General features: G+C 51.3%; 1 protein-coding gene across 1 annotated transcript; it reads left to right on the top strand.

Moving 5' to 3' along the window:
- Nucleotides 1–5042: 5042 nt before the first annotated feature.
- On the top strand, nucleotides 5043–6554 carry LOC125530061 (heat stress transcription factor C-2b-like). The gene is made up of 2 exons (XM_048694458.2): nucleotides 5043–5405; nucleotides 5831–6554. Exons 1-2 carry the CDS (start codon nucleotides 5187–5189, stop codon nucleotides 6410–6412), a joined length of 801 nt encoding a protein of 266 aa, XP_048550415.2. The 5' UTR covers nucleotides 5043–5186; the 3' UTR covers nucleotides 6413–6554.
- Nucleotides 6555–14048: the final 7494 nt, after the last annotated feature.

The raw sequence follows: 14048 nt of genomic DNA, 5'->3' as shown, positions 1-14048 counted from the left end.
TTAGCATGACTTTGCTAAAAATAGGACATATGGGGTAATGCCTATTATCATGCATGTTTTATGATCTGTTGTAAGGGTACTAATTGGTCTCTTCTGCTGCTTATCAGAGATGGCGGAAAGCAGCCACCGCCGCTCTACGACACCGCAGTACGAGTTGGATGCTTCTGAGTTCTTCACTATCATACTTGGGACTTCAGTATCATCCATGACGCAGGTATATAAAACGAGAGATCTCCCCTTCACCCATCTCATTATGATATCTGTTGTTTGCTACATCACTCATTGTCCCAAACTGCAGAGGATGCCTGACAGTTTTATGAACATGCTGATGGGTGAAGATCCGCCAAATAATGTGAAGCTGCGACAGGCCGGCAGCGGGTTTCGCAGGAAGTGGGATGTGGAGTTGGTGATCAAGGAGGACCACATGTACTTGTCTCGTGGGTGGGAGAAGTTCTACCGTGCCTACGACCTGCGGCTGGGGTACTCCTTCTCTTCAGGTACGACGACGACGCCACCATGCTCATCGTGAAGGTGTTCAACGCCACTATGTGTCGCATGCGCTACGCTGACGATGATGATGCCGGTACGTTCTGCCTCTTCTTATTCCTCTACATTTGGCTTTGTCTCACATCGATTGTTAACGGTCATTGTTGCATTTGGACAGGTAATGGGAGCAGCAGCAGCGACACTGGCTACAGCCAAAGTAGCAGCGACTATGGCTGTAGCGAAAGCAGCAGCGATTTTGGCAGCAGCATAGACAACAAGAAGGATGATCCGGACTGGAGTGCGGGAGAAGAGGAGCAGAGTGGGGATGAGGAGCTGCAGGATGACGATGGGCATCAGGCTGAGGATGACCTAGCGCTGGTGGTGGTTGACCAAGGGCAAGAGATGGTGGTGGCTGACCATGGGCAAGAGATGGTGGTGGCTGACCATGGGCAAGAGATGGAGGTGGCTGAGGATGACCTAGCGATGGTCGTGCCTGAAGGTGGCCTCGCGATGGTGGTGGTGCCTGACAATGACCACGCACCGGTGGTGGCGCCGGCGATCCCACAGCTGGGCGACATGACCACGCCAATTGAGGTAGAAGACTACATCCCACTACCTCCACCGCCTCGCCGCTCTTGGTGCATCAGGCTGAGGAAGGAGAAGGAGAAGAACAATGCATGAGAACTGAACTTTGTCAGGTATGTCAGATCTCCAAAATGATATATATATATATATACTTAGTTACCTATGTTATCTCTAATATGCTTAGTTTCCTATAGGTTAGCTTCATTTTACCTAAGTTGGCTCTAATATGCTAACTTAGAGCTTATATGCTTAGTTTCCTATAGGTTAGCTCCAAAATAACTTATGTTAGCACAAAATGATCAAGTTTACATAATAAGCTTATAGTCTTTTTCTTATTCTTCTTCTTTTCCAAAATGACATAGGTTAGCTTCATTTTACCTAAGTTGGCTCTAATATACTAACTTAGAGCTTATATGCTTAGTTTCCTATAGGTTAGCTCCAAAATAACTTATGTTAGCACAAAATGATCAAGTTTACATAATAAGCTTATAGTCTTCTTCTTATTCTTCTTCTTTTCCAAAATTCTTCTTATTCTTCTTCTAGTGTTCTTCTTCTTCTAGTATTCTTCTAGTCTTCTTCCTTTTCTTCTTCTAACTTCTTGTTTATCATTTTGCAGATTTGATTTAATTCACGGAAGCTTGCATGGATGGAGTGCTTCTTTTCCATTTGTGTTTTTATTTTGTATCAATGTGAAACTTTTGTGAATTGATGGATAACGGTGTTGGATGAATAATGTGAAACTTTTGTAATATGTAACGATGGAACTATGTGTTGGCTATGTATGTATATATGATGGAACTTGTGTGTTGGCTATGTATGTACATATGATGGAACTTGTGTGTTGGCTATAATTGTTATATGGATGCTTGCTGTATATATATGTGTTGGATATTTCATAGGTGAAATAGTGACCTGAGATTAAGAAAATAAAATTAGAAAAAATTGTTACTAATAGCGCACTACCATGTGGTGCGCCATTAGTATAGCAGACACTAGTGGCGCACCATGGGCAAAACTAATGGCGCACTGCCTGGTGCGCCATTAGCATACCAGATACTAATGGCGCACCAGTGATGCGCCATTAGTAAAAAATTCTAGTGGCGTGATACGGTGCGCCATTAGTAGGAAAAACTGGTGCGCCATTAGTAGGCCTTTTCCTAGTAGTGGGTGGGAAGAGGAGGCGGCCGCATGGGGTCGATCCGCTGGCCACGCGCTGCGGATGAGCAACGACGGCTGGTGGTTGGATCTAGCCATAGGAGTCAGGATGTAAGTGGCGACGGGTCCCACTAGTCCCACATATGCCACCCGCAAAAAACAGTCTAAATGGCGTTCGTGAAGATCCAGTAAAAATTAGTGGCGCAAGTGGACAGACCAACTAAGCCCACGAGTGCTAGCGGCGCGTTCGCCTCCGTCCCCGAACACCCAACGCTGCCATGCCCTAGAGCGGACGCCTTCGCCACCGCCATGTCCAAACGCAACCCCCTTCCCCCTTCCAATCCTCTCCGTTGTCCATGGTGCTGCCGTCGCCACTGAGTCTCTCAAATGGGCCGCCGTCCAAGGGAAGCGCCGGGGACTGAGCCGAGCAGTGTGGGGGCGCCTCCTCTATTCTCTCCCCAACCCCGCCGTTCAGCCCCTCCACCGCCGCCGCTGTCCAAGGGAATCGCCAGGGAGGCAGGGACCGAGTTGATCCTTGCGGCGATGCCTCTTCTGCTATCTCCCTAATCCTGCCGATGCTCTCTTCAACCCCTGCTCCTCCGCCTCCTCTTCTCCAAACAGGTAAGCAAAATACATGTTCGTGCGTGCGTCGTCGTGCCTGTTCCCCGTGTCTGTGTTGAGTGACAAGAGAAGATGGTGAGAAGGACTAATTAGGCCTGTACTGAATGATCGGATTAGGCTTGTACTAATGCCATTGTATCACTGTATCAGTTTGCTTCTTAGTAAATACTATATGGTACTATGTGGACACCACATACGCCACACAAATAATAATTGGACTATGACATAGTCCCGCATAAGAACCGGTGATCAGAGTGGACAAGTCCCACAATGTTCAGCGAGCTGTCCATTTACATCCTGACATAGGAAGAGGCGCACAGTGGTGAATTTGGGCGGTCGGGCATTGGAGAGGTGCGATTTACTCGGTAGCTGAGCGGGCGAGTATTTTTACTCCTCGACGGCCGCGGGGAGTAAACTTTTTACTCCCTTGTACGGTTTGGGAGTTCGGCTATCTCCCGGTCAGAGGAGTAAACCGAAATTTTAACTCCTTTGACTCAGTTTTAGGGATTGTCTAGAGATGCTCTAAAGATGGAAAATAGTGGTAACAAAAACATATGGGTATATGCACGCGCACGTAGCCACACTTCCTCCTCTAGAAAAAGCTAGGGTTCCTCTGTCTCCTACGGGCGCCACCGTCGGTTCGCCATGTCTTCGGCGGCCCTAGGGTCATGGGGGCACAGTGGATCGCAACAAAGACCAGCGGGACACTTTGTTTTCAGATGTTTTTTTGAATTTTGTTATGGTTTGTGTCCTGTTTAGAAAGGCGAAACGTCGGAGGCTCCCTGAAGATGAAATAAAGTTCTCCCCGCCTAGCCCCTGTCCTGATGATGCGTCTAGCATAGTCGGTGGGCGTGCAGAGGTGTCTCTCTGATGGATCTGTCTTTTGTGGATTTGCTCCGATCTGACTGTTGTTTGTCTATGTTCGTATGTTTTTAGGTTGGATCCTTCTGATCTACGCTATTTTTCATCTGTGCGGTTGCTGTTCTGGTGCGATGGTCCTTAGCGCGGCGACTTCCCAGCTGTCAACTACAAGTTTTGTTCGGCTCTGGTGAGGGAGGGGCAATGATGACAGCACGCATTCGGCTTGTTTCAATGCTCGTAGTCGTCGTTAGGTGGTCTATGGATCTGAATGCAATATACGTTGAATAGATTGAATTTTTTTTAAAAAAAATATCGGTCAAAAATTGTTTCTGCGTTGTGGGCACAAGGTTACGGATACGAATGCAGCATGGAATACAGTATTGCTGTCTGCCGCTTTATCGGCAGGGTCGTGGTCATGGCCGCAGGGATAAGATCACGTAATCTACTCCCAGTCCCACTCCTTGCTAACCTGATCGGGACGCTCGCAGAGGAGGAGGAAACAAATGTGTGGTGCGCAACCGCCGTGGAGGTCGCACGAGTCCTAAAGCCCACGCGTCGAGCGGTCGGACGGGGCGGAATGCGTGGCTGGCGATCTCGGTGGAAGTCGCGACAGCGTTGCCCTCGTCGCTGTGCAGCAACCAGCAAGGGCATGGGCGCCTGCACGGGTGGGCCTAATTAGGAGAGGGCCATCGCCATCTTTCTTATTGGCAGCATACCAAATTTCCGTTTGCGTCCTACTCGCATCCAGATCCAGCACACTGAATTTCGACGAGTCTGGCCATGGTGAAACTGTAGTCTTGCCAAAACGACAGGGAACCCATCCCATAGCTGCAAGCACAAGCAGCACTCCTCCCTTTTTGCTGTGCGGGGAACTCAACCAATCTCTTCGGTTGCGCAAAAAGAAAATGAAAAAGTGACCAGAAATCCAGGGCGCCTTCCGGCTCTCCCTCGAAAAAACAATCCGGGAAGATGCTCCGTCGACCTGACTGCGAATCCCCCGTTTTTTCACCTTTCCGAGTTTTCTATGCCAAAGGCGATATGATATGGCACCAATCAGCACGGGCTTCACCGGACGCGGCCCCTCCCCCCTCGGCATAGCATAGCAGGTGTCCTCTCGCGTCCGCGGTGGCGACAACGACCCAGGCGCTGTGGCCGCGAGCGCTTTTTCCCCACCCGGCCGGGCCCAGAATGCGGTGGCACGCTGGGTACGTGCGTGACCACCGGCGGAAACCTCCCGAGCCCGTGGATGCACGCACCTGTCGCCACCTCCTCGCCGTCGCTTTCCCCCGCACCCACCACGGGCGCGGCAGGCTTATAAAACTAGCCCGCCACTTTCACAGACCGGCAGATCCTGCCTTCCTTGGCGACGTCCCCCTTTACCTTTTTCTGTAGCACCTTTGATCTTTATGCCCTCCTCCCGTTACTTTATCAAGAAATCTCGGGACAAATCTTGAGAAACTTTAGTTAGAGACAGACCGATGGCGGCGGCGGCGGCGAGCGTCGGAGGCGGGGCGGCGCCGTTCGTGTGGAAGACGTACCGGATGGTGGAGGACCCCGGGACGGACGGGGTCATCGGGTGGGGGAAGGGCAACAACAGCTTCGTCGTCGCCGACCCCTTCGTCTTCTCGCAGACCATGCTGCCCGCGCACTTCAAGCACAACAACTTCTCCAGCTTCGTCCGCCAGCTCAACACCTATGTCAGTCCGTTGATTCCTATATATACTAGTACTCCATTTGTGCTGTCCATTTCCGTGTTGCTAGGCCGCCTGCGCTCCTGTTTATCTTGATTCAGAGAGAAAGAGAGTGAGATTTCTGTACAAAGTTCTTGTGTGCGTGCGTGTGCGTACAACTGTGTACGCGAGACATTTTCTGGGAGTACATAGTTCGTCTTTACTGTGTGTGGTTGGGGTGTCGATTTATGGACGTATGGAGACCACGTGGCGTGATAAGTTACGCTCTGAATATTTTGCGGTATGTGTTCGTGGTTTCAAGGACAAGAACGTGGCACGTTTTGGGGGCTGGCCAGAGGCGAACAGCGAGGATTTAGTTTCACAAAGTGCAGACAGCCAGCGTCCTTGCACTAGATTCTGTCCTGATCAAATTGTTTTCCGCTTCGCCTCAGGGCTTCCGCAAGGTGGATCCGGACCGGTGGGAGTTCGCCCACGGCTCCTTCCTCCGGGGCCAGACGCACCTCCTGCGCAACATCGTCCGCCGTGGCACCGCCGTCGGCGGCGGCGGCGGCGGCAAGCGCAAGGACGCGGTGGCGGCCGGCCTCACCGACGACGACATGACGATGGTCGCCACGGAGGTGGTGAGGCTGAAGAAGGAGCAGAACACCATCGACGACAGGGTGGCCGCCATGTGGCGCCGCGTGCAGGAGACCGAGCGGAAGCCCAAGCAGATGCTCGCGTTCCTCCTCACGGTCGTCGGCGACCGCGACACGCTGCAGCGCCTGGTCGGCAACAGCGGCAACGCGGCCGGCGGCGAGCAAGGGCCCGTGGAGGGCGGTGAGAAGAGGGCGAGGATGCTGCTTGACGGCGACTTCGGCAACGTGTCCGCGTTTGGGCCGGACGCCGTCGACTTCGCGGGGTTCTACACCGACGACGCATTCGCCAGTGTGCCGGTGCCGGTGGAGGCGGCCGCCGGGCCGGGCGGAGGTGGTGCCGGCTGCACGTTCGCTTTTGGAGTGGACAGTGGGTACTGAGTACTGACGTCCCACCGAAATGTCCTGCCCGCGTGTGCTAATTGCTTGCTTGGTTTTAGCCGAATTGCGTGACTGCAATTTTGACCGCTGATGTTCCAAATTTGCCTTGTGCCAGGGATGAGACAATATGCAATTTTATTCATGCACGGGGTGTATCAGTCCGTTTTCACGGTGCCTCCGCTGAGCAGCTACGGTCGACGATAATGGCGCAATTTCGTGTGATTTGCAAGTCAACCAAAAAAAACCTCTTCTTTTTTGAGAAACGTTAGCACTTTATTAATCAAGCGACATAAATACAAAGAGTCAGGGATACAGTCCGGAGCAGAAGGAAAAGATCACTAGAGTTCATACAACACTTAGAGCAACTCTAATGGGAGGACCCATTTTGTCCGTTTGGGTCATCCGGACAGAAAACTTGGCCCAACGGGACGACCCAAACGGACGTCCGTGTCCGCCTGTTGTCTGTCCCCGACCCAAACCTGATCCAAATCTGGGAACAAATGGGTACAAAGCGGACGGAAGCGGACGCTCTCGTCCACCGCTGTCGCCCGCTCGTGTCCGCCCCTGGTCCCATATGTCAGCGACTGCAACGCCCGCAGCGAGGCCACCGGTGTTGGTCTCCACTGCGCGCTCGGCCGCTCCTCCGCACCGCAGCAAGGCCACCGGCGCAGGTCGCCGACGCGCGCTCGGCCGCTCCTCCGCACCGCAGCTAGGCCGTCGGCACAGGTCGCCGACGCGCGCTCGGCCGCTCCTCCGCGTCGCCGCGAGGCCACCGGAGCAGGTTGCCACGGCGCGCTCGGCCGCTCCTCCACGCCCCAGCAAGGCCACCGGCGCAGGGCTCCTCCGCGCGCTCCTGCTGGGGCTCGAGGCCCGGACGGCGGCGCGAGCAGAGGGTGGCTGCAGCAGAGGCGCGAGCAGAGAAAAATCCGCGAGGGGGAGAGGAGGGGCGGCGCGAGGGAGAGAGGAGGGGGCGGGCGGCGCGAGGGAGAGAGGAGGGGGCGGGCGGCGCGGAGAGTTTGGGTCGACGTGCGTTGGATACAAGGCTTGTCCGCCCCATGTCCACTAGACGAACAGGTGACTCAAACGGACATGAAACGGATAAAATCCGTGTCCGTTTGGGTCCTTGCGTTGGAGTTGCTCTTAGCAAGAACATGAGCTAAAACATTATAATGCGCTAAAACATTATAATGCCGGCAACATGCTTAAAATATACAGTCCGGAGCAGAACGAAAAGATCACTAGAGTTCACACAAGACTTACCAAGAACATGAGCTAAAACATTATAATGCCGATGAACATGCTTAAAAGATATAGTCCGGAGCAGAATGAAAAGACCACTAGAGTTCATACAAGACTTAGCAAGAACATAAGCTAAAACATTATAGTTCATACAAGACATGCTTAGTCCGGAGGAGAATGAAAAGACCACTAGAGTTCATACAAGACTTAACAAGAACATGAATTAAAACATTATAGTTCATACAAGACTTAGCAAGAACATGAGCTAAAACATTATAATGCCGACGAACATGCTTAAGCTAAAACATTATAATGCCGATGAACGTGCTTAAGCTAAAACATTATAATGTCGACGAACATGCTTAAATATCGCATAAGTAAAGCCCGAAGCTGCATGCTTGATACCCCCACCACTGAACCCACGATTCGCAACAAGCCACCACAAACTGACCAGCATGATTCAGAGCAACAACACCCATCCACTTTGCCAAGATCAGCAAAAACTACATCGTCAGACATGAAATAAAGAGTACCTGATAGTGGTGGAGACCATTGGTTGCATGATGCATGGGTCTCACGTCTATGATCAGGACCAACTTGAATAGGTGTTGCACAATAAGATCAACATAAGCCAAAATCTTGCCGGTAGTACGACGCGGGTGAGGCATCTCCACATCATTCTGAGCAGAATTGCGCGCCTCTCATATATGCCATATAGTCACAGGCATCACCGTTATCACCGTTGACATTAGATCATTGGCACGGGAAAGAAATTCGAACAACCATTGCCTTGGGAAGTGAAGGTCAAACGACAAAGATTAATATCAAAAAACAGCTTCACCTGCTCCGAGACTTCTCTAGCAAACTAACAGAACAATAAGCAATGCTCGATACTTTCACTCCTGCCACAGAAACAACAAAGCTCAGATGTTGGAATATGTCGGCATTGTAACTGCTCACCTGATGGGAGGCAATCATGTGCGAACCTCCACAACACCACTTTCATCTTATTTTGGTGCCTTAATTGACCAAATGGCCTTCCAGCTCCACTCTACCGCAACAATATCCGACGCCATGCCACAACCATTCACACTTTGGGCAAGTTGAAAACGAGCACACCGAGCCATGTTATAGGCCGAGTGTCGGTGTCAAAACCGGCGGATCTCAGGTAGGGGGTCCTGAACTGTGCGTCTAAGGCAGATGGTAACAGGAGGCAGGGGACACGATGTTTACCCAGGTTCGGGCCCTCTTGATGGAGGTAATACCCTACGTCCTGCTTGATTGTTCTTGATGATATGAGTATTACAAGAGATGATCTACCACGACATCGTAGAGGCTAAACCCTAGAAGCTAGCCTATGGTATGATTGTCTGTTGTCCTACGGACTAAACCCTCCGGTTTATATAGACACCGGAGGGGGCTAGGGTTACACAAGGTCGGTTACAAGGGAGGAGATATACATATCTGTATTGCCTAGCATGCCTTCCACGCCAAGGAGAGTCCCATCCGGACACGGGACGAAGTCTTTAATCTTGTATCTCCATAGTCCAACAGTCTGGCCAAAGGATATAGTCCGGCTGTCCGGAGACCCCCTAATCCAGGACTCCCTCAGTAGCCCCTGAACCAGGCTTCAATGACGATGAGTCCGGCGCGCAGTATTGTCTTCGGCATTGCAAGGCGGGTTCTTCTCCAAATACTCCCTAGAAGATTTTTGAACACAAGGATAGTGTCCGGCTCTGCAAAACAAGTCCACATACCACAGTAGAGAGAATAACATGTCCACAAGTCTAATCCGCTGACACGTTTAGCAACATCACATCATGTCATGGCTCGGTCACTATTCAAACCGTTTTCCTCAACCAGCACCGCACATATCGCGAGGCGGTTTTCTTGACACGTCTAGTCGAAGCAGAGATTGTGTCCCCTTATCACGGGATTCTCATCAATACGGGTATGGGTAATCCAACCGCGCCATCAATTACGGCGCTCGGGGAGTAAGCAATTTTAACAGGTAAGTGGGGAGGCGCATCGCCTCCTCCGCCCTTATAAAGGGACAAAGATTCACCCTTTTACCCACACCTTCTTCCTCCTTGCTTACCCATTCTCGCGCACTCGAGCTCCAGCGCCCAAGTTCGCGTCTTTCTTCTCAAACCACTCCAAACATGTCCGGAGCGGGAGGCAAGTGGATGGAGGAGAACATCACAAAGTTACGGGAAGTCGGATATCTGGCCGCGGATATCGCGCACCGGCTGCCAGATGCAGGGCAGACCATCCTTACGCCCGAATCCCATGAGAGGGTAGTTTTTCTTACCCACTTCATCCGCGGACTGGGATTTCCCCTCCACCCATTTGTCCGCGGGCTCATGTTCTACTACGGACTGGATTTTCATGATCTGGCCCCCAATTTCATCCTCAACATATCGGCGTTTATTGTCGTGTGCGAGACCTTCGTCCGCATCAAGCCCCATTTTGGCCTGTGGCTGAAGACCTTCAATGTCAAACCGAAGGTGGTGGTCGGCCAGCAAGCAGAGTGTGGAGGCGCCATGGTGGGCAAGATGCCTAACGTCACCTGGATCGAAGGCTCCTATGTGGAGACCATAAAGGGGTGGCAATCAGGATGGTTCTACATCACCGAGCCGCGCGACACCAACTGGGCGGCGGCCCCCAAATTCCGATCTGGAATCCCCACGCGGCTCACTTCCTGGAAAGAGAAGGGCCTGTCCTGGGGTTCTTCGGTAGACCTGACCGGACTCCAGACCTACATCAGGAACATGATGAGTAAGAAAATCAAGCTTGTCAACGTGGTCCAGGTCATGCTCTTCTTCCAGATTCTCCCGTGTCAACGACGGGCATTCAATTTGTGGGAGTTTGACCCGGCCAAGCACCAGACGCTGCGAGAGCTCTATGACACGACGCACAAGGACGTCTGGAGGGTGCTGTTCAAGGGCGCCGAGGTACCTCCTTCCCTCACCGAGGACCGCGGACTCAGCGCAAAGCGCCACGCCAATCCGTTAAGTTTCGATATCTCACAGGGTATTTATTTGCCCCAGTTAAATCATGTGTGGGATCTAAGCTTCCATGCCATTAACAGGACTGGATAAAGACAGCGGAGGAGCTCGATTGCCTAGCCCCCCTGCCTGAAGATCCTGCCGATGCTCTCCTAACGGAGATGCTGGCTCCGGCACCTTACGAGGTGCCGGCAAAGAAGGCCAAGTAGAAGGCCACGGGGACCCGAAAGGGTCTCCGGCGCAAGGTCGTATTGGACTCATCGTCCGATGACTCCGACGCGCACTCCTCCCACGAAAATGAGGAGGAGGAAAGTTCTCCCCCCCAGCCGGGGAGACAAGAGAAGGAAGGCCGACCCAACTGGGGAGGCCGAAGGGTCCAAAAAGGGAAGGACCCTCCCTCCGGACTGCTCCACGACGGCCGCCTACAGCGGCGACGAGTGGCTACCCAGGGTCAAGCCCCTGGCAAAGTCGTGAGTATCCGGACACCATAGTAATTCATGGTATGTTTTATTGCACTGTTTCTCCTCATGCCGAACATGATTATGCAGTCCGTCCCGAGCCCATCTCGACGTATCTTCGTCGAACGGTTCATTGGACTCATCGGATATGAACATCGGTTCTCTTCCGACCGCCTCCACTGTTGGAAATATGCCCTAGAGGCAATAATAAAAGTATTATTATTATATTTCTTTGTTCATGATAATTGTCTTTATTCATGCTATAACTGTATTATCCGGAAATCGTAATACACGTGTGAATACATAGACCATAATATGTCCCTGGTAAGCCTCTAGTTGACTAGCTCGTTGATCAATAGATAGTCATGGTTTCCTGGCTATGGACATTGGATGTCATTGATAACGGGATCACATCATTAGGAGAATGATGTGATGGACAAGACCCAATCCTAAGCATAGCACAAAGATCGTGTAGTTTGTTTGCTAGAGCTTTTCCAATGTCAAGTATCTTTTCCTTTGACCATGAGATCGTGTAACTCCCGGATACCGTAGGAGTGCTTTGGGTGTATCAAACGTCACAACGTAACTGGGTGACTATAAAGGTGCATTACAGGTATCTCCGAAAGTGTCTGTTGGGTTGACACGGATCGAGACTGGGATTTGTCACTCCATATAACGGAGAGGTATCACTGGGCCCACTCGGTAATGCATCATCATTATGAGCTCAAGGTGACCAAGTGGTTGGTCACGGGATCATGCGTTACGGTACGAGTAAAGTGACTTGCCGGTAACGAGATTGAACAAGGTATCGGGATACCGACGATCGAGTCTCGGGCAAGTAACATACCGATTGACAAAGGGAATTGTATACGGGGTTGATTAATCCTCGACATCGTGGTTCATCCGATGAGATCATCGTGGAGCATGTGGGAGCCATCATGGGTATCCAGATCCCGCTGTTGGTTATTGACCGGAGAGTCGTCTCGGTCATGTCTGCTTGTCTCCCGAACCCGTAGGGTCTACACACTTAAGGTTCGATGATGCTAGGGTTATGAAGATATGTATATGCAGTAATCCGAATGTTGTTCGGAGTCCCGGATGAGATCCCGGACGTCACGAGGAGTTCCGGAATGGTCCGGAGGTAAAGAATTATATATAGGAAGTGCTGTTTCGGCCATCGGGACAATTTTTGGGGTTATCGGTATTGTACCGGGACCACCGGAGGGGTCCCGGGGGCCCACCGGGTGGGGCCACCTGTCCCGGGGGGGCACATGGGCTGTAGGGGGTGCGCCTTGGCCTATATGGGCCAAGGGCACCAGCCCTACTAGGCCCATGCGCCTAGGGTTTCCACCACGGAGGAGTCCAAGTGGTGGAAGGCACCCCGAGGTGCCTTGGGGGGGAGGGAAACCCTCCCTGGCCGCCGCACCTAGGAGATTGGATCTCCTAGGCTGCGCACCACCCCCCCCCTTGGCCCTCCTATATATAGTGGGGGAGAGGAGGGATTTCATACCTCAGCCTTTGGTGCTTCCTCTCTCCCTGTTACGTCTCTCTCTCTCGCAGTATAGGCGAAGCCCTGCTACTGTGACGCCCTGCATCCACCACCACGCCGTCGTGTTGCTGGATCTTCATCAACCTCTCTTCCCCCCTTGCTGGATCAAGAAAGGAGGAGACGTCATCCGTTCTGTACGTGTGTTGAACGCGGAGGCACCGTCCGTTCGGTGCTAAGATCATCGGTGATTTGAATCACGTCGTGTTCGACTACATCATCCCCGTTCTTTGAACGCTTCCGCTCGCGATCTACAAGGTACGTAGATGCATCTAATCACTCGTTGCTAGATGAACTCCTAGATGGATCTTGGTGAAACCGTAGGAAAATTTTTGTTTTCTGCAACGTTCCCCAACAGTGGCATCATGAGCTAGGTCTATGCGTAGTTCTCTTGCACGAGTAGAACACAAAGTAGTTGTGGGCGTTGATTTTGCTCAATATGCTTGCCGTTACTAGTATTATCTTGATTCGGCGGCATCGTGGGATGAAGCAGCCCGGACCGACCTTACACGTACTCTTACGTGAGACAGGTTCCACCGACTGACATGCACTAGTTGCATAAGGTGGCTAGCGGGTGTCTGTCTCTCCTACTTTAGTCGGATCGGATTCGATGAAAAGGGTCCTTATGAAGGGTAAATAGCAATTGGCATATCACGTTGTGGTCATTGCGTAGGTAAGAAACGTTCTTGCTAGAAACCCATAGCAGCCACGTAAAACATGCAAACAACAATTAGAGGACGTCTAACTTGTTTTTGCAGGGTATGCTATGTGATGTGATATGGCCAAAAGGATGTGATGAATGATATATGTGATGTATGAGATTGATCATGTTCTTGTACAAGGAATCACGACTTACATGTCGATGAGTATGACGATCTACAAGGATGATCATGGAGCCCCAAGATGGAGATCAAAGGAGCTATGTGATATTGGCCATATCATGTCACTATTATTATTTGATTACATGTGATGTTTATCATGTTTTGCATCTTGTTTACTTAAAACGACGGTAGTAAATAAGATGATCCCTTACAACAATTTCAAGAAGTGTTCTCCCCTAACTGTGCACCGTTGCTACAGTTCGTCGCTTCGAAGCACCACGTGTTAATCGGGTGTGATAGATCCTTTCGTTCACATACAACGGGTGTAAGAAGTTTTACACATGCAAAAACACTTAGGGTTAACTTGACGAGCCTAGCATGTGAAGACATGGCCTCGGAACACAAAGACCGAAAGGTCGAACACGAGTCGTATGGAAGATACGATCAACATGGAGATGTTCACCGACGATGACTAGTCCGTCTCACCTGTTAATCGGACACGGCTTAGTTGACTTGGATCGTGTAACACTTAGATGACTAGAGGGATGTCTAATCTGAGTGGGA

Source organism: Triticum urartu, chromosome 7A, assembly GCF_056163025.1.
Source record: "Triticum urartu cultivar PI428250 chromosome 7A, HENAU_Tu73, whole genome shotgun sequence".
NCBI lineage: Eukaryota > Viridiplantae > Streptophyta > Magnoliopsida > Poales > Poaceae > Triticum > Triticum urartu.
Note: the sequence above shows the minus strand (reverse complement) of the source record. Positions and strands in the feature narration are given on the sequence as shown.

Coding starts and splice junctions, on each gene's coding strand:
- LOC125530061 (XM_048694458.2), top strand. CDS start 5,187: ATGGCGGCGGCGGCGGCGAGCGTCGGAGGCGGGGCGGCGCCGTTCGTG. Junction 5,406..5,830: donor TCCGCCAGCTCAACACCTAT/GTCAGTCCGTTG, acceptor GCTTCGCCTCAG/GGCTTCCGCAAGGTGGATCC.